This window comes from Nyctereutes procyonoides, unplaced genomic scaffold (assembly GCF_905146905.1).
Source record: "Nyctereutes procyonoides isolate TBG_1078 unplaced genomic scaffold, NYPRO_anot_genome, whole genome shotgun sequence".
NCBI lineage: Eukaryota > Metazoa > Chordata > Mammalia > Carnivora > Canidae > Nyctereutes > Nyctereutes procyonoides.
In genome coordinates this window covers 49613527-49637667 of record NW_026575125.1, presented here as the reverse complement: position 1 = coordinate 49637667, position 24141 = coordinate 49613527, and the positions used below count along the sequence as shown (strand labels likewise).

Here is a 24141-nt window from a genome sequence, read left to right as displayed (position 1 = left end):
ATCTGCTTTTCAGCATGGTGGTGGGGTTCCAAGCAACTCCGGAAGGCTCCAGAGGAGCAGAAGCCCAACTCTGTCAGGGATCCACAATGATTTCTTAGTCATCAAATTCAGTGACTGGTTCACTGATTCTTTGCCATTGGTCTGACCTCTTCACTATATTTGTTACCACGAATTACCCACTTGCTTCTTTAAAAGCTCTCTTCCTACCTTGCTAACCATTCCTCAGTGTCTTTTATTAGCTCTGCCCCCTAAACTATAGTCATTTATTATCAGATTCAGATCCTCTTGTTGTATAAATGACATCCTTGATCCCTTTAGTGAACTCCAGACCTGCATATCAACTACGTGCTGGACATGTGCATGAACTGCACTCCCAGTGCCTCAAAACAAGCGGCGTTGCTCAAAATTGAAACCCCCTCATAACACACATGCACCTGCTGCTCCTCAATTTCCTTATCTAAGTTAATTGCATCAACCTATCATGTGGAAAAGGGATTAGATTTGTTCTGTCACCTAAGGCAGATCTCATCTCAACAGAAGGAAGAAAGACCTAATGATTAAGACTGTCTGAAAACAGAATGAACTGCGTCCGGAGGTAGTAAATTTGATCTTTTGTTACTGGAGATGTTACAGAAGAGGCTGGGCACCCCCTTGCCAGGATGTTACCAGAGAGGCTTGAAGCTAAAGCAACAACCTGGACATAATCTAATCAGAAGTTTTTAGCAGTTCCATGATGTCTTCAGGATAAAGGGAAACAGGCGACATCTATGCATTAGGGCCTTTGTTATTCTCTTTCAGTTGTAGTTAAAATCCTTTAAATAATACTGCAAAGTAGACATTATTCTCATTTTACAGATGAGAAAACAGAGACTTTAGACAGCCTTGAAGTTCCAAAACTGGAATTTCAGCCCAGTTGTTCTGACCGTAGAGCGTGGTTCTTTCAACATTTCCCAAACTTGCTGATCGGAATCAGCTGGCATGCTAGTAAAAATACAGATCCCCGGGCTCCTCTTTTTATCTATTTGGCTTCATTGGGTTTGGGGAAATGTATGTTTTTAACAAGCAGTCAAAACGCTCGGGAATAACCACTTGTTTGTCACAATAGGTATTTATTTCCATTTCACCTGAGCAACTGAACATTACACTTATATTAGCTGCTACCACGTGGAAGGTAGGAAAGCACAGGGCCTTCCCCACCCTTCACCAGACTAGACTCATCTCTTAAACAGTATAGGAAGGATGAGCAGAGGCCATCTTTCTGCCCACTCCAGGGCTTTTGCTATGCTAGTGAATTTGCCTTCCATACTGGAAAAGTCCACAGAAATATGCCTCTGTTGAGCCTCTTGCTCAGGGTCAGGGTGATTGGGTGTTTAACTCAGGTAATTCTGATGTGAAGGTAGTACAAAAAAGACACTGGGTAGGTGAGACTTCCAGGGACCTCCAAGTTCTAAACTTAGATGTTTTTTCATTTATTTCTTGAATGAATGAATGAAAGACCTTGTCCTCCAAGACAAGGTTGCCAAGAGGCTCAGTAGTATATTTGCAGAAATAGGTTTTGCAAGTCTCTTCCGGCTAGGCTGGGTATGTTCTTCACAGCCACAGGATACCATCAGGGGAGCCCTGGCCTCCTGGTTGGTCATCTACCATCTCAGTCTTCTTCCCATTCTAGGAAGGAAATCATGTTGGGGCATCTGTAGTCTGCATTCCAGAAAGCATATAAGAAATATTGGTTTGGTCATCAAAGAAGGCTGGAGAATGCTACTTCTTGTCAAGGAGCAGACATTAATCATATACCTGTCTTGTGCTTAGAGCCCGGGGTGGTGCTTAGGAGAGCCTGACTTTGCCTTGTTCATTAATGAGTTTCAGTAGTGGGTTAAAATGCCAGTGAGGTGATTTTGGCAGGCTTCACTATCTGACAGAATTTCGGGGGGGCCAATAATAAACATCTCCAAATGCAACAGCAATTTCTGTGGTGTTTAGGGCTACCTGAGGGTGGGGCAGAGTGTACTGTATCATTGATTCTCTAACTGCCTGTTGCTAGAGTATATTCCCCAAACAGCAGTCCTGGACCTGGGCTCCTAATCCCCTAGGATGGCCCAACAGGTGTTGTGACCCCAAATGTTCACATATTGTGGGGCAATTGGTCCTTGACTGCCCCTCTAATGTCATAATTGACCTTTAAGACCTGAAACTTTGAAGTAAACTAAGGAGAACAGTGCCCTTCCTTGTTCTCCATGTTCCCTTCTGCAAAGAGTACCTGGAAGACCTGACTTGATGTCAGCTGCACTTGTGCCTCTTGTGATGACCCACCTTATGTCAACCTGAGTACTCAAGTTTGGGCTTTTAGGTTGCTTTTCAGAAGCTGCTCACAATTTTAATTCTCGCAGTAAGATCAAGAGCTGATGAGTGACTGTTGCTTTATGGCTCTTGGTGCATGCTTCATATGGACCAGGAAAGGGATGAGCTGCTGATTTTCAAATAATATGTGCCTTTTATCTGGTACTTTCTATAGCTCAGGCTGCTATAGCAGAGTACCATACACTGGGTGGCTTAAAGAACAGACATTTATTTCTCACAGTTCTAGACATTTGGAAGTCCAAGATCTAGGTGCCAGCAGGTTCAGGTTCTGGTGAGCACCAACCCCCTCCAACTTTCCTGGCTTGTAGATGGCCACCTTCTTGCTCTGTCCTCACCTGGCCTTTCCTGGGTATGTGCAAGGAGAGAGAGAGAGATCTTATTTTTTCCTCTTCTCATAGGGGAACTATTTCCATTATGACCTCATCCAAACCAAATCACCTCCCGAGAGCTCCATCTCCAAATACTTGAAGAGCTCCATCTCCAAATAACCTTGAAGGTTAGGACCTTGATGTATGAATTTGGTGGAACACAAACATTCAGCTCAGAACACTGACCAAAGGAAGAAAGCAATGTCTTAGACCCTGACTGATATGGGAGGGAAGTGCAGTGGGCGAACTCTCTGAGTGATAGCAACTGGAGAGTAACTGGGAGGGTATTTGGTGCCCTGCTCCCCCAACCTGATCTCCTCCAGCATTCGTGAGCATCAGACATGGCCTTAGTCCTAAAAGGGCTTCCCCCTTGGTGATATACTATGAAAGATTTTAAAACTACAAGAGTTAAATAGCCATAAGTAGAAAGCATTAAGAAAGGTCATTGCTAAATACATAGTATGAATTTGGAAGAAAGAAATTTGGAATGGGCAGGGTCACAGAGAAGGGTGGAACTTGGGCTGGGCCCCTGGGATGCTGATGAGGGTGAGAGGGGACTGGCAAAGCCCCCCCACCCTACCCCCACCCCGGGCCACAGAGATGGCTGGAGCCCTGCTAGGTCAGTGCAGCAGGAACAGCCACATGTCTTTGAGGCTAAAGTGCTGGAGTGCTCTTGTTTACTTTGTTTTGAGAAACCTGCCTGACCAGTTTCCCGGGTATTTGCCATTTTCTTTGCATTCCTGTTCACCAAGACTTCTAGGTGGCTATACCAGGTGCTTCTGATTTATCTGGATCTTTTAGACCCAAACCTCACAATTTAGGATCTGAACTGCAGAGACTTTGGCCTGGTAATCTGTTTACTTTGAGCTGATTATCTTCCTGCTTTCCAGTCTGGCAGTGAGGTCCCAGCTGAAGGGAAGATTAGGCAAAGTCCCCCAGAGCACGTGTATTATGTGGGCAGGTACACACAGCTCTTAGGGGATACTGTTTGAAAGGTCACCATTTACACAACATATCTTTCAAGACCTTTGGCAGTGTTTTCTCCTTAGGAAGATAGGCAGCTCCATTTAAAGCTTCAGCTTGGGAACTCCAACCTGCAGACCCTGGCAAACGAGCATCTGCTTTTCATGCTGGTGTGACTTGGCTCCAGAAGGCTGCTTCATTGCCCACTTTTGCTTTGTTTTTACATACCACATTTTCTCTGGGCCAGTCTCTGCCCTGCTTTTAAGAGAAATTGGTGTTTTTCTTGCCTGGCCGTGTTTGAGAAGTTGGAGGAAAATCCAGGATCTGGCTTTTCCCTTGCTTCACAGAGGTGTATGGCCATAACCAAGGAGGAGCATATTCAGGGTTGAAGAATAATTTTTTAATGTAGACCATTTACTGTGATTTTAGGCTTTAGATGGTAATATTTCCACAAGCTTTGTTCTCTCTTGACATAGTGCTTCCCTCCGAACTGACCAGTCCTCAAGTCGGAGGCTTTCATGAAATGCTTTTTATCTAGACCCAGAAATAATAAGAGGTTTCTGAGGCTTCTAGTCTCCCAATACACCATCTTGTCAATAAACTCATATACACAGGGTGGGACCAAGGTACCAGAGTGGTTAAATGTGGTTTTAGGTGTCTGGAGACAAATAAATATTGCTTTCTTTTATTCTTTCTTCTTTTTCTGCTCATTCTTTTTGAGTCAGAGGGTGAAAAGTTTTGTTTCTATGTCATCTGGGCCTTGCATGTGTAGGATTTCAGTTTTGGGACAGTGGTTCAATCTGATTTAAAAGGGACGGTATGGTATCTACCTTGACTTTCTCTAGTGCTTGCCCTAAGGATTAAAAGGGGTAGTAGATAAGAGGATATATCCATGCTGTGGAGAAAGGTGCTCCTTCATCCTCTTACTAGTTCCAACCTGAGGCATTTAGCCAGTCCCTGTCACTTTTAGGTTCCAGGCTGTTCCTAAGAGAGATTGTCACTGCTAGATGGCCACAGTTAAGCATGCTTCTTAAAGATCTCAAGTAGGCAGTTGATACTTTTTCAAAATAAATTTAAATTTTTTAAAGATTTATTTATTTATTTGAGAGAGAGAGAGAGAGAGAGAGAGGGTGGCGAGAGGGGCAAAGGGAGAGAGAAATTGAAGCGGACTCTGTACTCAGTGCAGAGGCTAACTCGGGGCTCGATCTCACAACCCTGAGCTCATGACCTGAGCCAAAATCAGGAGTTAGATGCTTCACTGATTGTGCCGCCCAGGTGCTCCCAAAATTCATTAAGGTCTAATTTAATACTTTTTTTTCTGATTACATGAAATATATATCATTTGTTTTTTTTTTAATATATATCATTTGAAAGGTGGTTTAACTTTACTACTCAGACTGTTCTTAGTTTTTTTTTCTTATTTTTTTTAAGTAAGCTCTATGCCTAACGTGGGGCTTGAACTCACAAACCCTGAGATCAAGAGTCCCCGTGTGTTTTACCCACTGAGGCAGCCAGGCACCCTTGTTCTCTTTCAATTATACCTTCACGTGCAAGTTTAGCATGCTAATGACAAGCTGAGACCATGAAATCGGTCTCACAAGGCCTACTAAGTGAATGCCAGACTCCTTAGCTGCACTGTAGACTGAGTGCCTTGCACTGCCGCCAAATATGGGTGCTGCTGACCCTGCTGCACACCCTGGGTTACTTGCCTCTAAGCCTTTGCTCACGTGGCTCTTTCTAGCCAGAAGGGCGTCTCCCCATCTCCCTCTTGAAATCCGGAACCTTCACTGAGGGCCAGTTCAAAAGTCAACCCCTCCTTATAGCTTCCCCAAACTGGGTGTGACCTATGTTCCCTCTGAATGCTTTTAGGCCTTGGCTTATCTTGCATTTGTGCCTCTCACTACAACATACTCAGCCAGTGTACTCTGCAAGGCCAGGACTTCTTTTGCTTCTGGGTCTCCCATCTGTCAAACACAGTGCCCCACACAAAGTAGACAAAGTGAATGTTTAAATAAAGGAACAAAGGTGTGAGAGTTGTCTACCACACAACTCTAGATGAGGGAGGCCCTATGCAACTCTGGGCCTGCTTTCTGTCATCTCTGAGGAAGTTTTTTAGCTCATAGTCAAAATTTCAGCAGGAAAAGAGAAAAAGTGGATTTAGAGAAAATCCCCATTGTGGATTTGGAGAAGAAATCACCATCACGACTGTGGAAGAGTCAACTGGTGAGGGAACTGGGCATATTTAACCTGGTAGAGAAGACATAGGAAAGACTTATGCTCATGAAATGCTAGAGCTGGAAAGAAACTTTGAGACCTCTGAGGCTCTAATGTCCTGCCAAGCTCTTCTTCCATTTGTAGTTCTGATTGAAGGAAAAGTAAATTATTTTTAAAAAATATTTATTTATTTATTCACGAGAGACACAGGCAGAGGGAGAAGCAGGCTCCCCTCAGGGAGCCCGATGCGGGACCCGATCCTGGATCCTGGGATCACGACCTGAGCTGAAGGTGGGAGCCACCTGGGTGGGCATCCCGAGAAAAGTAAATTCTTGTTCATTCATTTTACATTCTCAGCTGAAAATGATGTTATTTTAGTTTAGAGCTTCAAATCCTTTTTCTTTTATTTCAAATTCAAATGTACTGCTATGTCTTTAACAAAATCATAGTTTAAAAACATTGTTTATTCTGTTGTTCAGTGTCCCTCATCCACAGATTCATCAAAGAAAATCCAGATAGACTTGGGGATCACTTTTATTGGGAGATAGCCCCTTTTTTGCCTTGTTTGCCATGGAACTTAGAGCCAAACATGTTCTTTACCAGAAGTAAATGACTTAAGTCAGATGCTTTCTTTCTCTTTTTTTCTCTCAAGTGCTCAGAAGAGTGCCTGAGCATATTAGATGCTCAAAAATACTTGTTTAATTAATGAATATCCTTAAGAATAGAATATTATATCATCTTTAAAAATATTAGTTTTGGGCAGCCCTGGTGGTTCAGCAGTTTAGTGCCACCTTCAGCCCTAGGATGTGATCCTCAGGATCACGTCCCACGTCAGGCTCCCTGCATGGAGCCTGCTTCTCCCTCTGCCTGTGTCTCTGCCTCTCTCTGTGTGTGTCTCTCATGAATAAATAAATAAAAGTCTTTAAAATAAAAAATATATATTAGTTTTGATGACTAGTTAATGGTATGGGAAATATTAATGATACAATTTTAAGTGACCACTAAGGTTGCTAAATTGTACCTACACACCGTGTTTCCATCTCAGTGAAATCTGTTTTTTTGTGTATTTATTACAGAATATTATACAGTAACACAACAGTTGAAGAATGGTTCTGAGTCATAGTCAACGTGATTTTTCTGTTTAGACTTTGTTTTTCAAATATTCCATAATGAACTTATTGATATAATTTTTTGATGAAATTAATGCATATGAATAGTATAAAATCTCAAACACTATAATAACATGCAAAAAATTAATCCTTTTCCTATTCTCCCCTTTTCTGGCTCTATAGAGGAGAATGCTTCCAAATATTTTGGCTATAGCAAAAAGAAATAGTAAATCTAAATAACCCTGCCTGTGTTAAATAATGGAGCTATGAAATGATAAGAATGTAAAAAAATAATCAGATGAAAAATTCAGTATTTCTGGGAGGAAAGAAACCATAGAAAAACCTTATAGGAAGGTAGGGGTAGTCATCCAAGGAAACTATTTACATCATAATGTAAAAATAAATATTGCTTATCCTCGAAATGTGATATAACTAAATTGGGAGGACAGGATCAAAAGGATAGGTGAGTGCTATTGAAAACCAATATATATTCATCTTTCAACGGGATGAGCACTGGGTGTTATACTATATGTTGGCAAATCAAACTCCAATAAAAAATAAATATACATTAAAAAAAGAAAACCAATATATAATGTCTAAAATGTTTTTTTAAAGGTGATGCAACAAAGAGCAACAAGCAGCAGTTATTTAGAAAGGTGTCAGAAAAGAAAAAGAAACAGCAAAAATATATGAAAGCAGTTTCTTTTTATATTGACTTACATTTTTTGAAGTAAAGTAGTAAAAGGAACATGTGCCTGTGGGTAAAAACAAAGCAGATGGTGCCACTCTGGTGTGCAGTGCTCACTGCTGGCATTCTTGGTGACTTGGATCCACACTTACTGTTTTTACTTAGCTCGCGATATATGTGTTTTAATATGGTAAGGTATCATGGTAAGGTTTCTGAAATTCCTCTTGGAAGTGAATTGGCACATTAGTTTTATTTTAACCTCAGGTGTTTAAAAAATTACCAATAATTGGATTCCTGACATCCAGAAAACACGTCTATATCAACTTTATCATATGTGCCCCAGCTTCTTACTGCTGTTGGCAAAGGTCAGATATGGTTCTGTGGGGTTGTCTCTGGATTTTCACCGGTAAGCTCTCTAGTGTCCTACAGCCTCATCCTAATCTCTTCTCATTTATTTTAACATCTTCCTTCTTCCCTCCCCAAACTAATTTGTGCTTAATCCAAGTTCATTTCTTTTCTTGACTATATTTGTTTTAATCTGTGAAGCCCAGAATGCCATTTAGTGTTTCTCGTGGTCACTTAGAAGGTCTTCACCATGGACATCTTCGTAGGAACATGCTTTAGGAAACTCCGTTTCGAATGCAGGGTAAATGCATTCCAATTTGATCCTGTCACACAGAACCAGGGAAGAACCTCTTGGGCAGAGTGCTTCCTTGATCTGCTGGCCTCAGCCTCCCTCCTTACTGCTTCGAGTGCATAAAATGAGGAAGATAAAGGGCTTTGTGTCAGAGTTTGGGTATTTTCATTGTCAAATAATCTGATACTGATTTATTTTTTTAAGATTTTATTTATTGATTTGGTAGAGAGAGCATAACCAGGAAGAGCAGCAGAGGGAGAGGGAGACGCAGACTCCCCACTGAGCAGGGAGCCCGATGCAGGGTTTGATCCCAGGACACCGGGACTGTGATCTGAGCCGGGGGCAGCTGCTTGACCGACTAAGCTACCCAGGCGCCCCTGATACTGATTTTTTAGGAATTCTCTTTCAAGAAGTTTAAAAAGTAGATGGGTATTTCACTCTGCACAGTCCTACTACATTTTGTATTTCATTTGGGGCTGCACATGGGGAAATAGTGTGTTTTACTTTGCAGCTGAGCCACAGACTACTACCACACCACAGGGAGAATTCTAAATCTTGGAACTAGTTCTGGAAATGCACTGGGCTGTGTGTACAAAAGTGCTAACAGAATATAAAAAAGAGTCAGACCCTAGATCTCGAGTAGAAAAATCCAAACTTCTCACCAAAATCACCAATTCGCAGTGACTTTGTGAGCAGAGATCCAGTGTCTGAGAAAAGTAGACTTTCATATAGGTGAGTTTGTTTCCTGAAGCTAGAAGCTAGTTTTGAAGAGCCAGCTTCACTGGAGCCAGAGTCAGTGGTGGATCCTTTGAGTTTGTAGTTTTGGTTTAAATTTACCTTCAAATCCACCCCATCCCACTCCATGATTACCCTGTTACGTGTGAGGGTGGATTCATGTTCCTAAGGCTCTTTTGACATGTCACTTTCCTACTCTCAAGTTTCAGGGGCCAGTGGATCAGATATATTCAGGACCTTCCAAAATTTGCCCCAGGCCTTTATTTCTAACCTCATTTCCTAGGACTCCCAGTGGCAGCCAGTTTGGGCTCCTCCTCTTCCTCAAGCCCACCTTTTCCCACCTTTTCCCACCTTCTCCTTTAGCACTCTACTCTGCATGTCTTGTCAGAGGAGCTGGCCTCCATCCTAGGTTAGATAGGTATGTGATCTGGGTCACATTATTCTTCCCTGAGCCCCCCTCTCCCTCTACATAAGAGTGAGAGACTGAGAGACTGAATGAAGAGACTTCTTTGTAGGGTCCTTTTCAACTTTATCATTGTGTGGATGAATGTCAGTCTTTGCTTTTTCCTTAGTTGTCCCAGGACACAGGGTCCTTTTCTCTTTTGTGTCTCTGCAGCATTTACCATTCATTGTTTGAGACTGTAGTTAACATTTTTGTTCTGCCTTCAACTAACTTTTGAAGATAATGTTTGTAAACTGAGAAAGCCTTTCGGTAGTCCCAACTTGTTTCCTTAGGATGTGGGCGAGGGGGAGGACTGTTGAGTATGTTCTCCTTTGGACTTCCACCTTGTGTCTAGAAGCTTAGAGACCGTGGGGTTCATGAAAGAGATTCTCTTATTCCCCTTCTTGGGAGAGTGGGATGTTTCTTTGAGAAGAGGCACATATCTACGACATTGAGACCGAACGAAGGATGCAATCTCCTGGAGAATTCCCTTTGGTCTGTTCTGGCTGGTAGGTCTGTGCTGACTATCTGCATTGGCCGTCCTCTGCCATCCTTCCAGGAGAGTCGGACTCCTGGCATTTAGGGTTAGGATGAGGACTTCATCTTTCACTGTGCATTTCAGGGCCCTGTTTGATTATGATCGAACTCGGGACAGCTGCTTGCCAAGCCAGGGGCTCAGCTTCTCCTATGGTGACATTCTGCATGTCATTAATGCATCTGATGATGAGTGGTGGCAGGCAAGATTGGTGACCCCACATGGAGAAAGTGAGCAAATCGGTGTGATCCCCAGTAAGAAGAGGTGAGTTGTCATGCTCGTGAGGTCTTCCTTGCCCTCTTCCTGGTATTGATTTCTTTTTTACCTATTATACTATAAGTTGCTTGAGAGCAATAAATGTGCTTTATTATTCCTCTGTTAGAGAGTTGGTGCTTAAGACATGGTTATGACTCAGTGAGCCAAAAAGTGGCTGCTGAGACCATGCACTGGCAGTAAGTAACAGGACTTCTTTCTGACTCCAAAACAGGGTGGAAAAGAAAGAAAGAGCTCGATTGAAAACCGTGAAGTTCCATGCCAGGACGGGGATGATTGAGTCTAACAGGGTAAGTAGGGATCCCCAAGGAAGTCAGCCAATATGAGAAGAGGAGTAAGAAGCTTGGAGTCTGTCTGCTGGATAAGAGAACTGGGGAGCACAACAGAATATCTCTTTTTCAGGGGGCTGGCTCTGTCCTATCAGAACACTGACTGCTTTTCAGAAAGCAGGGAGAGGGCACTCAAACTCTGTGTCCTGTTTGTACTCCTTCCCCCTGGGTTACTGGCTCTTGAAGATGTGTTGGAGTTCGACTCTCTGGAAGGCTGACTTGTTCTGGGCACATGAAGCCACTTGTGGGTATCTCCCTGGCCGCAGACCCTGTCAGAGCTGTGGAGACCCTGAACAGAACCTGGCCTCGTTATCCAGCAAGGAAGGCCAGCCTCAGAGCTCTGACCACCCCTCAGACCAACAAGGCATGAGGGCTCAGTCATTCACCCCTTTTCTTCTATGAGCTTTGTAGGCCAAAGAGCTTTTGGAGCAGTAGAGGTAAGAGAGACACAGAGTAGATGACTCTGTGTATATCAGTGGCACCTTAGGGATGTGTCCAGGAGGCTACAGTGACCTTTGTCCTTTAGAAAGTGCCAATGAGTGCTGTGAGTCTGGATTAGGTAGAAACCTCTAACATCCCTACAACATTTTCCTGTAAACATAATTTCCTCCTACATCAACTTTCATTTAATCTCATAGACTCCATTTGTGAGAGATGGTCTTTTATTTAGCTCACCATTGTCTCCATTTCAGTTTTTCTTGCATGCTTTAAAATCCATTGTTCTGTTTTTTTTTTCTTCTGTCCTTCCCCTCCATCTTCATGTTCTTTCACAGTCGATCAAAACGAAACGTAAAAAGAGTTTCCGCCTCTCTCGAAAGTTTCCATTTTACAAGAGCAAAGAAAACATGGCCCAGGAGAGCAGCATACAGGAACGTAAGTAGCAGCAGGGTACAGAGAGCAGAGTGCCCACAGCCCCACCCTCTCTTCCTCATTTGCACCTCCCCTAATGAGAAGATGGGGGAAAGTGTGTGTGTGTGTGTGTGTGTGTGTGTGTGTGTGTCCCTGTCCATCTGTTCATGTGTGCATGTGTGCGCGTGCATACTTGCTTATTTGCGGAGTCAGCATAGAAATTGGCCTGCACAGGGAGATATTGGGTCTCTCTTATCCAGCTGCTCACTCTGAAAGAATGTTGGACGTTCTAAGGACCAACTGGTTCCAAAGCTGGCCTACCAGGACTCCCCTGGCACTGACGTTGAGGGTCCGGTGAAGCTCTCCTGTGGGAGTGATGAGCAGTTTTCAGCCACAGTGTCAGGTTTAGAAGAATGGTTTTTCAAGAGAACCAGGTCTAGGGACTCCGAGTTGCTCTCCTGGCTTCTTCCTCCTGTGATTTCTTTCCCTAACTTTACTCATCTACGTTAAGAGAAGAGCCTTTTCTTCCCTGGACACCTGGAGTTGGACCTGCTTCTTGAATTACATGCATGTGCATATGCACCCTGGATGCCCACACGGCTCCAATAGGCTCACTGTCATCCCAGAGTGATTCCAGAGCCAGCCTTCAAAATAAAATCCTTCCTGCTTAAAGGAATTGATGTGCAAGGGGGATTACTCAACATTGTCTAAATAAAAATTTATTGAACAACAGTAAACAGTAGAAAAGGCCAGAAGCTAGGCTAAATGGACTTTTAAGAACCAATATAATCCTGAGAAATATTTGTATTCTACCATATGCCTCAGAAATGAACTGCTGACCCTAACCTTACACACCAGGTCAAAGTGGTGAAATACTTCTCATATGGCTCGTGGTGAATTGTAAACCTCTCCTCTCCTGCCTCACAAAGAGAGGCCTTGGGGTCCTGGGCTGTTGGGACTGACAGGAGACTGACTTTGTCTAGGCCGGCTGGATTCATGGTCATGGTCTACGCAGGTCTTGCCATCTGGAGCGATAGCTAGTAGATCCAAGGGTACCTTCCTCCAAATGGAGGGTTATGGGTCATAATCCTGGGTAGCACAGTAAGAAGCACCATGTGCAGTTGGTTCTGCTCGTGAGCAATAAGAGAGGGTCTGATGTGAGGTCACCACAGTTCAGTGGATCAGCCCCGGAACCTCTGTGCTGGATCTAGCCTGAGGAGGGTTCGCTGTTGCATGGCCCAGCTCTGAGGGTCAGGGGTTGCCTGTCGGGTGAGAGTTGAAACTTGCCTAGTGCTTATTCTCCAGAAGCTGATCTCATCCCCTGTGGTCTGCACAACTCCGGTCAGCTTTGAAGGCCATAGCTGAGACTACGTGAAGCTTTCCCTGAAGGGTTTGGACAGAGTCAGTACTAGGCAAAAGCTCCTTGGGATGGATAATGGTGATTCTGCTAGCTCTCTTGTGCTCCCTCAGGGAAATGGTGATTACAGGGGCAGAGCCAGAGACCAGGGCTCTGCAACTACAAAGTCAACCAAAGCAGGGACTCTAAGCCTTAGAAAGTTGCCTGTCCTGTCCTGTCCTGTCAGGCTATAGACTATAGACCACCTCTGAAAGGTAGTCCACTCTGAGGCTCTCCAGCAGCAAGTCGGGCAGTATGAAGCACAGGGATCTTGTCCGACCTGGGGCATTCTTTCTATAGCAACGTTCTTAACCCCACTATGATTATAGGGCTTCACAGTATTTCATACTCCTGTCACTAATGCTCACCTGGCTCTCTATTCTTCCTTCCCCTTGTCTTTTTTTTCTCTATTTTCTCTTTTGTCCCAATTCTTTCCCTCCCTCCCTCCCTCCCTCCCTCCCTCCCTCCCTCCCTCCCTCTCACTTTGTCCTTCCTGTCTGTGAAATCAGGACTTCCCTGGGTTAAGTGACGATTATTATGGAGCAAAGAATCTGAGTAAGTCAAACTTACACACCACTAACTGTATTTCTGGCATGAGTGGAGATGCTGGGGTTGGGGGTGTAGGGAACGTGGGTGAGGGCAAGGGGGAGGGGAGGACAGTGTTGTGAGAACTCCATGACACCACAGCAAGAGGTGGAACAAGTGACTCTGAATGTCACAACTTTCGCTCTGGATCACTGGCACCCTGATAAAAGCCCATCATTCATGTCTGTGTTTCCCTTTTGTACCTTGAAGGGGTGGGGAGCCATCCTGGCGCCCCGCCTCAGAAATGAGGTGGGCAAGAAGCACCTCCCCAGGGATGACCACTCAGCTCATCTCTAGCCTATTATTGAGGTGAGGGGTGCCTGCTGGTTGGCTTCTTCTCCCAGTGACACAGCACTAAAGAATTGGGCTTAGGAATGAGCTGTTTCAGTCTCTAACTAGGGGCAAGAGTACTGTGAAGCCCTTTACCCATCGTGCATCTGGGACATCCCAGCAGGTTCAGGGGCCTCAGGAAACAGCCATGGGCTGGCTTTCCATGGAACATCTCTAAGGGTCTAAGCTGGTTGGGGCAGCAGCATTTATGGACCATATATGTATTTGGTGCCTTAGCTAGGGAAAACTCTGACCTCTCCTCTCTGGAAAATAATTCAAGAGTGAAATATGAAGGGACCACGATGACAGCATCTTAGCAGCACCTCCCTCGTGCACAGAGGGGCACATACACATGGCTGTGGCAGGCAGGTTCTGTCAGTGTATACTCTCCTTCAATAAGTAATAAAGGCGTGAAGGTAAAGGAGCTTCCTCAGAGGGTCAGGAACCAGCCTTGGGCAGCGACTCATCCAGTTCTTCCTACGGGGGCCACAGCATATCACAGTCTGGAGCAGTGTCATCTTGGCTGAAACGAGCAGTGTCTCTGTCCATAGTTTGTTGTGTTTGTGCTTCATCTTCATTTGCCTGTCGTCTTGGGAGTGGTGAGCTTTGTTTGGGCCACATAGTACCTTGTGCCTCCTTTGAGTGTGGCTGCTGTGCCCACACTTCGATGAGGGTAGGCGCAGTTGTCTGAGACAGGATGGCTGTCTTGGCCTACAAGTGTTCTGTGTCCATTGTTTCTGTGTTTTGACATGTCTGTCTTAATGTGGACAGAGGAGCATCTTCCCTCACCACTAGGCCAAGCTAGGAGAAGGAGGCTACATGATAGTGGTGGCAGGAGGGCTGTTGGTCCTACTGAACTGTCAGAGCATCATTCCCTGTTGACAGCTCCAACCCAGCCAGTGGTTAGCCTCTTAGTTCTGGAGCACTGCCCAACTCTGTACTTCAGGGGCTCTGCCTGGGGAGGAGATTCAAGAGCAGCCTGGTCCCTGGACTTCTCTTTGCCACTGTCACTGCCTTTCCTTTCCTATTGTTAGTCTTGGGAGATGTGTTTTGAGATAGGATTTGGAAACCATCCAAGTCAGTTCTCTGGATTCAGATGAAGAGGATGCTGCCAAAGGATGGAAGGCTTGTAGTATATAGGGAGGGATTTGGCAGACTGAGAGGGCTCTGAGGTGGCCAGGGGCTCAAGGTTGGAGCTCTGCCTCCCACTTGGTAGCCTGGATGTGGCAGGCCTCCTGTGGCCTGACTCGGTGGCAGCTCAGTGTCTTGCCTCCTAGAGGATTTGAGTTTTGTGCCGCGTGTGACCTCTCAGTGGTGTGTTCTGAATCGGAGTCTTCTTTCTTGTTGGCTTGCAGAGGGAGTGACATCCAACACCAGTGACAGCGAAAGCAGTTCCAGTAAGTGTGTGTCATTCTCCCCCATGTTGTGTGGCTCCACTACGTGTCCCAGCCATCCTCATTCCACTGTTGCATGGCTGCCATATCTGTTCAGAGGCTAGTGCTTCTTTTAGCCATGTACACTTTGAGATCCTGGAAATGCTGTGGCCATTTTGTCCTTATGGGGTGGGGTTTGGGCCATGAATTAAAGGAGAGTATAAGGCCTGCACTTCGGGTCAGGACCTGGCTTAAAGCTGTCCCTGGGGCCCTGGGAAGGGTGAGCTGCCAGTAAGTAAATCCCTGCCATGGGCATCCTGGGCTGTAAATGCTGCCATTTTTACAGACTTGCTTAGAGACCAACAAATGGCTCCTGTGGGATATTGTCCTGAATTGCCTTTCCAGGTCTCTAGGACCTCCTGGGTTAAGCCTCGGTGTCTTTTGTCTTTTTGCTGGGTTAAGTGATCAGGTAACTGCCCAGTTCTCCTCCAGAGATCCCGTGATCAAGCCACAGAAGCCACATTTGGAACCCCACGAACTTTGGGAACACTGGCCTCTGGCAGACTGTGGCTAGAGGTCTTATACAATCTGCCCACGGGTCTTAGGCTCAGAGGAAGCCTGTGAGCAAGCATCCTGGGACTTGATGCAAATACTGCCTTCCCCAGCACTGCCATCAGCCACTTGGGACCTCCAGGCACCCAGAACCAAGTGGTTTGGTGACTATTTTAGGAAAAGTTAACAATTGTTAGGGTATATGGAGCTCTACCATGAGGAGAGAGCAGGGCTCAGCATTGCTCATAAAGGGCACTGGGGACCTTAGCCCAGCCTTGAGTCCTTTGGATATTTCTTCCAGTGTAGGGGGGCACATAGGTAAACCCTTAAAAGGGCAAAGTCAGTCTGCAACTTGGGGGGCCTGCATGAGTACCCTGACTCCCCTGCCTACAGATTAGGGGACATGGGCAGTGTTTCTCAACGAGTTAAAGCTTCCCCATGGTTCTTACCAAAGCAAGAGGGTAGTTGAGCATAGTTGACAGTTACCTATAAGAAAATTGGGGTGGTTTTTGGTGGAGGCTTCATGGCTTCTGGGTCTTGTCTCTTTGGTCAGCTATATTTTGCTGGATGAGAGGACTCCTGACTCCTTTTCCAGGGGTGGTGAAGGGCTTCTATGCTTTCTTGCCAATGGATAGCAGATAGGGCCACATGGCAGGTGGTAACAAGTACCACTTGACAAGGCTGTTTTCTGGCAGAGGTGGGGTGAGGTGGATGTTGTAGGGGGACCAGGACATAGGCAGATTATAAAGTGCTAACATGTCTCCCTTTTTTGTTGCAGAAGGACAAGAGGATGCAATTTTGTCATATGAGCCAGTGACACGGCAAGAAAGTAAGCCGCCGTATGAGAGTCTTGACTTCAAGCTAGTCTTGTGGTTATGGGGCCCAACACCGGGGTTGGTGGCATCAGTAGAGGGAAGAACATGAGGGAGTAGGAAGGCACATCCTACTCATTGGCTTATTGCACATCTGGCCCCTGGGCATCTTCTTCTCTTCTATGCCTTCCTAGTGTTAGAGAAAAGGAGGAAGAGGGGCGCCTGCGTGGCTCAGTCAGTTAAGCGTCTGCCTTTGGCTCGGGTCATCCTGGGATCGAGCCCCATGTCGTGCTCTCTGCTCAGCAGGGAGCTTGCTTCTCCCTCTGCCTGCACCCCCATCCCTGCTCATGCTCTCTCTCACCTGTCTCTCAAGTAAATAAATAAAATCTTAAAAAAAAAAAAAGAAAAGGGAGAAGGAAACCCAGTGTGCACCTCACTCTACCTTTGTTGCTGCCAAGATGCCTTCCAGAGGATAGGACAGGTTTACAAAGATGGCAAGGGTCAGTTTCAGTGGCTGTGACCATTGCCTAAACAAAGGTCCCAGTCCCTCCCTGTAGTGGCTCCTTAGAAAAAAACCTTGCTTAGCTGCTGGTGCCCATGCAGAGATTTCTCCGGAATCTGTTGGGAGGGGAGATGCTTCTGATTTCAGACTTGCCTTGGATTTAGATATTTTCCAATTAAAGGCCCTTTGATGTCTTTGTATTTAAAAGCCAGAGAATGGCTGTGGACACTGCCCTGAGTGGCAGCTCCAGAGCCTCAGTGCTCTAGGCAGACTTGGAGGTAGAACAGGCTGTCTGGTGGGAGGCCTTGCTCATGACCTCCATGCTCTCTTTGTCCAGTTCACTATGCAAGACCTGTGATCATCCTGGGCCCAATGAAGGACAGAGTCAACGATGACCTGATATCGGAGTTCCCACATAAATTTGGATCCTGTGTGCCGCGTAAGAGCCCAGGAAGGTTTTGGAAGGGAGGCCTTAGTGCCCTGGGAACTATTACTCTGATGTTTTATGGAAGGGGTCTGGGGCAGGTTCTAGGGTTCTCTGGGAACAAGGGTGTATGTAACGCTCTGGAAGAGATTAGGCAGCAGTAGATTTTCACAAGGCTGATGGGGTTGAGAGGCCTAAGCCATCAGGTTGGCCTGCTTCCTCCCTTGGAGAAAAGTTTAAGTGAGGAGGGTCAGGGAGAATTGGACTACTGGGGGCCCAGTCCAAGTGGTGTTGGCCTAGCCCTGTGGACAGCTTGTTAGGTTTGCTGGCTCCTGTCCCACATTTGGCATCTTCTGCCAGGTTACAGCCTAGGAAACTATACCTTTCTGATCCAGTGTAAAGCAGATAGCTCCCTGTGTGTGAGACCTGGTGGTTATAAGAGAAGTAGGCAAGAAAAACTTCTTTCAAGCTACTTCCCTCCCCGCCACCCCACATGCTCACCTGGAAAATACTGGAGTGGCCCTGGGACCCTGGTGAGAGAGGAACACGTCATCTCTTTTGGCCTGGGGCAAGTCATTGTCCTTGGGCCATATAGCATCTCATCTCTTCCTTCAGATACCACTCGGCCTCGACGTGATAATGAGGTGGATGGACAAGACTACCACTTCGTGGTCTCCCGAGAACAAATGGAGAAGGATATTCAGGACAACAAGTTCATCGAAGCAGGCCAATTTAATGATAATCTCTATGGGACCAGCATCCAGTCAGTGCGGGCAGTTGCAGAGAGGGTAAGAGAGGAGATGGCCCTGTTAAGTATAACCCTCAAAGGAAAAACCGAAGGTTTCCTGCTGACATTCTGTTAGGGTCCTCTTCCTTTCAGCACAGGGCCTACTGAATGGCACTGCTGACCAAAGCTGTGCCGGCTCTGCATGTTCCCAGGTCCTGCATAGAGGTGGCTGGCCATCTCCATGCAACTCACCCCAGCTTGTCACTGGCATGAATACGGACCCCTCTGTAGATGTGGCCTTTTCTGGCTAGTAGGAGCAAAATGGGGGCCTGGGTGTTGCCTCAGGGGTAGAATCTTCTAGGCCTCTCAGAGTGGTCCTGGCTTCCTCTCAGCCAGATGTTTGGGTTGCCACTGGGTAAGGGCCTGGGGCTGGGTAGACTGGGACTGGGCAAGCTGATAAAGAGCCTTTGCCTTTTCAGGGCAAGCACTGTATCTTAGATGTTTCTGGCAATGCTATCAAGAGGCTGCAGCAAGCACAACTTTACCCCATAGCCATTTTCATCAAGCCCAAATCCATTGAAGCACTTATGTAAGTATTTGCAAGACTCAGACACTCCCAGCTAGGAGAGGGCCCTGGAAAGGAACAAAAAAATAAACTGATTTGCTGGGCAGGGGTAAGACCTGGTAGAAGCTCAGAGGAAAGTCTGCACCCTGGCTGGTCACCGAGGGCTCCTTCTGATTTGAGTGTCCACGCACATGTATTCCAGTTGCACTTTTAAACCTGGAAGGTTTGAGGAAGATGTTGAGCCATGGGCAACTGTTGCTCTCAGGGCAGCTAAGCAGATTTCTAGGGAACCTGGGAGCAATCCTTTATGTTAATCAAAATGTAGAATCTGGGGGGCACCTGGATGGCTCAGTGTGTTGACCATCTGACTCTTGATTTCTGCTCAGGTCATGATCCCAGGGCCCTGAGATGGAGCCCCACTTCGGGCTCCACACTTAGTGGGGAGTCTTCTGGAGATCCTCTGTTTGCCCCTCCCACCACTTGGGCTGTCTCTAAAGTAAATAAATAACTCTTAAAAAAAAAAGTTGTTCTCTCCCTCAGCCCCTGCCCTCCTCCCCTCTCACCACAGCTCATGCTCACTTGCTAAAAAAAACAAACAAACAAACTACATAGAATCCAGTTTGGTATCATTTTTCTCCTCTGTCTTTGGCAGGGAAATGAACCGACGGCAGACATATGAACAAGCAAATAAGATCTATGACAAAGCTATGAAACTAGAGCAGGAGTTTGGAGAATACTTCACAGGTGAGAATACCTGCTGCCCAGCTCAGGTAACGTGGGACCAGCCAGACAACTTTAAGTGTCTCCAGAAGGCTTAGATACCCTGCACAGAGTTTTTGGATGCTTTGGAGATCAGATCTTTCCAGAATACTCAAGTTCCTTCCATCCAGCTGGAGGAGTTTAGCCAGTTTGTAGTATCAACCACCACCACCAACTGCTGCCTTGGATCATTTTATTCGTCTTCTCTTCCTATCCCAGATTGTAGGCTCCCTATGTTACTTTGCTTCTCTCTCTCTCTCAACTCCTTCCCTCCCCTCCATCTAGTACTAGGTTTCACATGTTTTAGGTGCTGATCAATGTTTGTTGATGATGATGATTCCTCAGTGTGGTCTTCAAGTTGTCTGTCACTGTGTTTGTGTATGTGTGTGTTATATGGCCACCTATTTTACAAGGTCAGTTCCTAAAAGATTGTTAAAGTTTCTATGTCATCTGTTGCTTACCTTTAAAGTAGAGTCACAGGGAGGTGGGTGAGGGGTGGGTAGGTGGATGGCAGGGATTAGGGAGGGTGTCATCCCTGTTGAGATGAGCACTGGGTATTGTTTGTAAGTGATGAATCACAAAATTCTACTCCTGAAATTGATATTACACTATATGTTAACCAACTAGAATTTAAAGGAAAAAACTGAAAAAAAAGTACAGTGACATTTATGTGCAGGTTAGTACTGAGTAAACCCCAGCTGGTAGTGCTGCTGGGTAAAGCGGGGGAATGATTCGTAGCCACACTCTCAGACCCTGGGTTTTAGAGCTCCATTTACTGTTAACATCTATGTCCTTGTTTGCTGGGCCAACCTCTGATGTAGAGCAGAAGTCATGACCCCAGGAGCACTGCCTCTTGCTAGAAATGGTTTTTTTGGTTCTCTGGATAACTGGGATTTTTCAGATCTTCTACGGAGGCCATTTACAGTGACCAGCTGCTGGCTTCATGGCTGCCAAGAGCAACGGGAGCTGCAAAGTCTGGCATTTAAGGGGCGCTCAGTAAACGTTGTTTGAACAAGACCTTTTCTTGTTCGTTGCCACTTAGTCTCACCGTCTCAGTGAGGTGACCTTGAGCTGTGGGCTTCCAGCACCTGCCCTTTTCCCTCCTGGCCCTAGGCTCACAGGCTGGTGAAACCAGAGTCCGCATCCACGTGGGCATCTCGGCCAGGCTGAGCTGTAGGGTGATGGGGCAGGCTAGATTGCTGGGTTCGGGGTGCTGTGGAGCACACTAACAATTCCGTTTTCCTCTCCACTTTAGCCATTGTACAGGGTGACTCACTGGAAGAGATTTACAACAAGATTAAACAAATCATCGAGGACCAGTCTGGGCACTACATTTGGGTCCCATCCCCTGAAAAACTCTGAAGAATCCCCACCAAGCACTCTCTTGTGAACAGAAGACATCAAGTCCCTCTTCCCTCCTCCCTCTTCAGTCCTGTCCCCACCAGGAGAACAAATGACTACTGTTCTTGTCCCCTTTTTTAGATATGTCCCAAAAATTGAGTTTTCTAGTCCTGTTCTGTTTTTTTAAATCTTCATTTTGTTTTAGTTTATTTTTTGGGATGATGCCATCTCACTCATCATGTGACTGTGCCCATTCCTGCATGGACCTTTCCCAAGCGCTAGCACAGGTGCAAATCCATCAGAGTCATTGTTTTCATAAAAACCAAGCAGAAGTGACGAGAAGAGAGGAGGACTGCTGGAAAGCCAGGCTCCGGACAGCTGCACGGCTTGTGAAGCGAGCTCAGTGTGCCGGCGTGCTGAGATGCCCCCGGGCGTTTTGGCCTCTTGTGCTGCCATCATGCAGTGCTGAACGGTGCAACGTATGGCGACAGAAAGTATCTTATTTATATATAGATATATATATGTAATTTATATAAAATATATAGAAATTATTATATATATATATTATACACTCTCATATAATATATATATATTCACACACACTCAGACTAGAAAATCTATGGAGACTTCATCAATGGTACTGTGTTATTAGAGAAATGCTTTAATTTTCATATTCCAATCAGATGGCATCTTATATCCCAACTGGTTGGGGAGGTATCAAAAGTGGTAGTAAGTGCTGTACCAGGGGCACTCACATTCGGTCATTCTCTTGAAAGCTGGGCTTTTCTCTCGGCGGGGTCAGCCAGAGGGCCTTTCCTCGGGTGAGAGGGGTGGACACTTGACCCTGAAACAGCTGCTGCCCCGGAGATGGAGTCAGTCCGTGCGCAGAAAGCAAGAGAATGGCTAACAGTGCTCCAGATTAAATTGCCTATTGTTTTATGCCACCTGATGTGTCTGCATGAGAGGTTTCCTTTTTGTTCATTTTTAAGCTGCTGTTAAACCAAAACCATGTTGTGCTACCGTGTCAGCCTTTTCATTATTCCAAATTTTACTTTTACTATTTAAGTGAATGCGTAGACTCCAATTGACAGTGTTGTAAAGGCTCATTGACATTGTGGAGGAGCCGGGCCTTGTGAAAGGAGGTGAGCAGGCATGGCTGTCCAGGCAGCAGAGGGGGGAGCCAGGGCTCTGGGTGGGAGCACATCCCTTTACTCGTGCAGGGAACGTGCTGGACTCCCCCAGGCTCCTTGGTGGGACCCCCCCAACGGTGACAGGGAGTCACTTGCTGTCCACGCTGGGACAGCAGGATGGCCCTGGGCTTGGCCAGCCATGTAATGAGAAGTTGGATCTGGGTTTTTTTTTTGCAGCTGCTCCATATGCCCTACCCCAGCACATGCACCAACAGCTGGTAGCTGACTGTTTCTTCAGGCAGAAAGCAGATTTTCAGGCCTTCTGTGTGACCCCATAGAGCTAAGATTCCCTTGCTGGTGAGACGGGAAGCCGTGGGTTTTTTTTCCCAGAGTCAGAAGGCTGTGACTACGGTCAAGGGAGGTTTTCTCTGACCATGCAAGTGCAGGCAGCAGCTGTGGCTCGGGCCCACCCTGCCACCCTCCCTGGATGCCACCAAGCCTCCTTTACCCCCTCGCTGGGTGGGACACTGGGGAGAACATGCATGTGCTTGGCCTTGGGATCCAGTCCGTTGATTCCTAGTCCGCAGTGTTGTGAGCAGTGCAAACACCATGTCGAAAACTCTTCGAGTGCCACCAGCCGCATTTAGGAAATGTGTTAACAGTTCTCCTACCAGCATAATGAGGCTAACTGTACAGTGTGGGGCCCAGAATGAGGGTAAAGAAAGAGCAGCAGTTTCACCTGGGCAGTACACTGGATTGAAGGCAATGAGTGATGAAGCGATGGCCAATGGTGATTCTGGTGAGGAGGGGGGTGAGCCGGGAATGTTGACTTCTCTGATGTTAAGTGATGTATCCTCTGAATGATGCTCAACCCTCTGCCCCTCCCAGGGAAGGAAATCAAGATTCAAAGTAAGCATGACACTAGTTGGTTTACCAGTGTTCCTTCCAAGGAGACATATATTTTTTAATAAATGATAGTTGCAATGAACTGTGGCTCAGAGACCTTCTTGAAGGAGTTGAGAAGGGAGGGTGGCAGCACAGCCATAGGAAGAAGTCTCAAACCTTTGGGGCCCAAAAGGCTCTCTACTCAGGGGTGCTGGGGTGGCTTAGTTAAGCATTGGACTCTTGATTTCGGCTCCCATCAGGGTTTCATGGGTCGTGAGGTCGGGTCCCACCTGGGGCTCAGCGTGGGATCTGCTTGTCTCTCCGTCTGCCCCTCTGCCTTACTCCCCACCACACCCCCACTTGCAGTCATGCACACACGCTCTCTCTCAAAAATAAAATCTTCAGAAGACTCCGGATTTTGTGACCATCAGCTGACTAAGTTAGGTATTCCTCTGGATGGTTCTAGACTACTATGTTTGTACCAGTTCCTTCGTGGGGGCTATACGCTTGGTCTTCTGCTGTGGCCCCAGACCCTGTCCCCCAGAACTGACGAGGTGTGAGGCATGTCCATATTCTTGGTGGCAAAATGCCGACATTTTCCCAAAAGGTTGCCAAGACGGGCAATGCCTGCTGCAGCAAAGACGTTTGCTGGAAAAAGCAAGGGCCAAACTAGCAGTAAGGAGCTGAGTAACAAATATGACATGGACAAGCTTGGCCTGCCAGCTCCCGGGCTTTCCAGAAAGCACTGAGCTCAGGGGAAAACGGGAGAGATGGGTCCAGGGTAGGTCCTAGTTGGCAGAGCAGGTGGCAGGCCCCCTGAAGAGAGGGGAGGAGCACTGAGAGCAGGGACGTGGGACACGGCCTATGGCAAAGCGACTTCTGTGCAATAGCCTGAGGAGCCACCCCCGTCCATGATCATGGTCAAGAGACATGACTGATCGAAAGAGAAGCCCTGACGTGTGTGCGCTGAGCCACAGGAAGGAGACTCCTTACCTGTTTGTGGTGCTTTACAGTTTGCAAGGGGCTTCCTTTGACATGTCCTCTTATTTGCTAGAATCATAGCCTGATAAAAAGGAGTCCCCAAAGTGCTCCTGGAGGGCTTAAGGGAATCCAGCTCCCAGGTGCCAAGGCCCTGTCACCCCACTCTGTTGAGGCTCAGTCTGTCTCGGCAGCTGCTGTTCCTCCTAGGGAGGCTCAGCCAAAGAAAACTCAGCCCCAGGGGGAAGATACTGAGCAACTCAGAAACCCCCGAGGTAGGCA

General features: G+C 46.5%; 1 protein-coding gene across 7 annotated transcripts in view; it reads left to right on the top strand.

Moving 5' to 3' along the window:
* Positions 1–22984, top strand: part of DLG3 (discs large MAGUK scaffold protein 3) — a 55063-nt gene extending 32079 nt beyond the window's left edge. For 3 of the 7 annotated variants that reach the window (XM_055338352.1, XM_055338351.1, XM_055338350.1), the window contains 9 exons: positions 10137–10313; positions 10537–10612; positions 13406–13451; positions 16515–16565; positions 17388–17489; positions 18090–18262; positions 18681–18790; positions 19419–19510; positions 20781–22984. In XM_055338352.1, coding sequence (XP_055194327.1) covers positions 10137–10313; positions 10537–10612; positions 13406–13451; positions 16515–16565; positions 17388–17489; positions 18090–18262; positions 18681–18790; positions 19419–19510; positions 20781–20887 — 934 coding nt within the window. In that variant the 3' untranslated portion in view covers positions 20888–22984. Of the gene's footprint in view, positions 1–10136; positions 10314–10536; positions 10613–11424; positions 11525–13405; positions 13452–15166; positions 15209–16514; positions 16566–17387; positions 17490–18089; positions 18263–18680; positions 18791–19418; positions 19511–20780 lie in introns of all 7 variants that reach the window. The other 4 variants (XM_055338353.1, XM_055338355.1, XM_055338349.1 and 1 more) reach the window with 3 other exon arrangements.
* The last annotated feature ends 1157 nt before the right edge of the window (positions 22985–24141 follow it).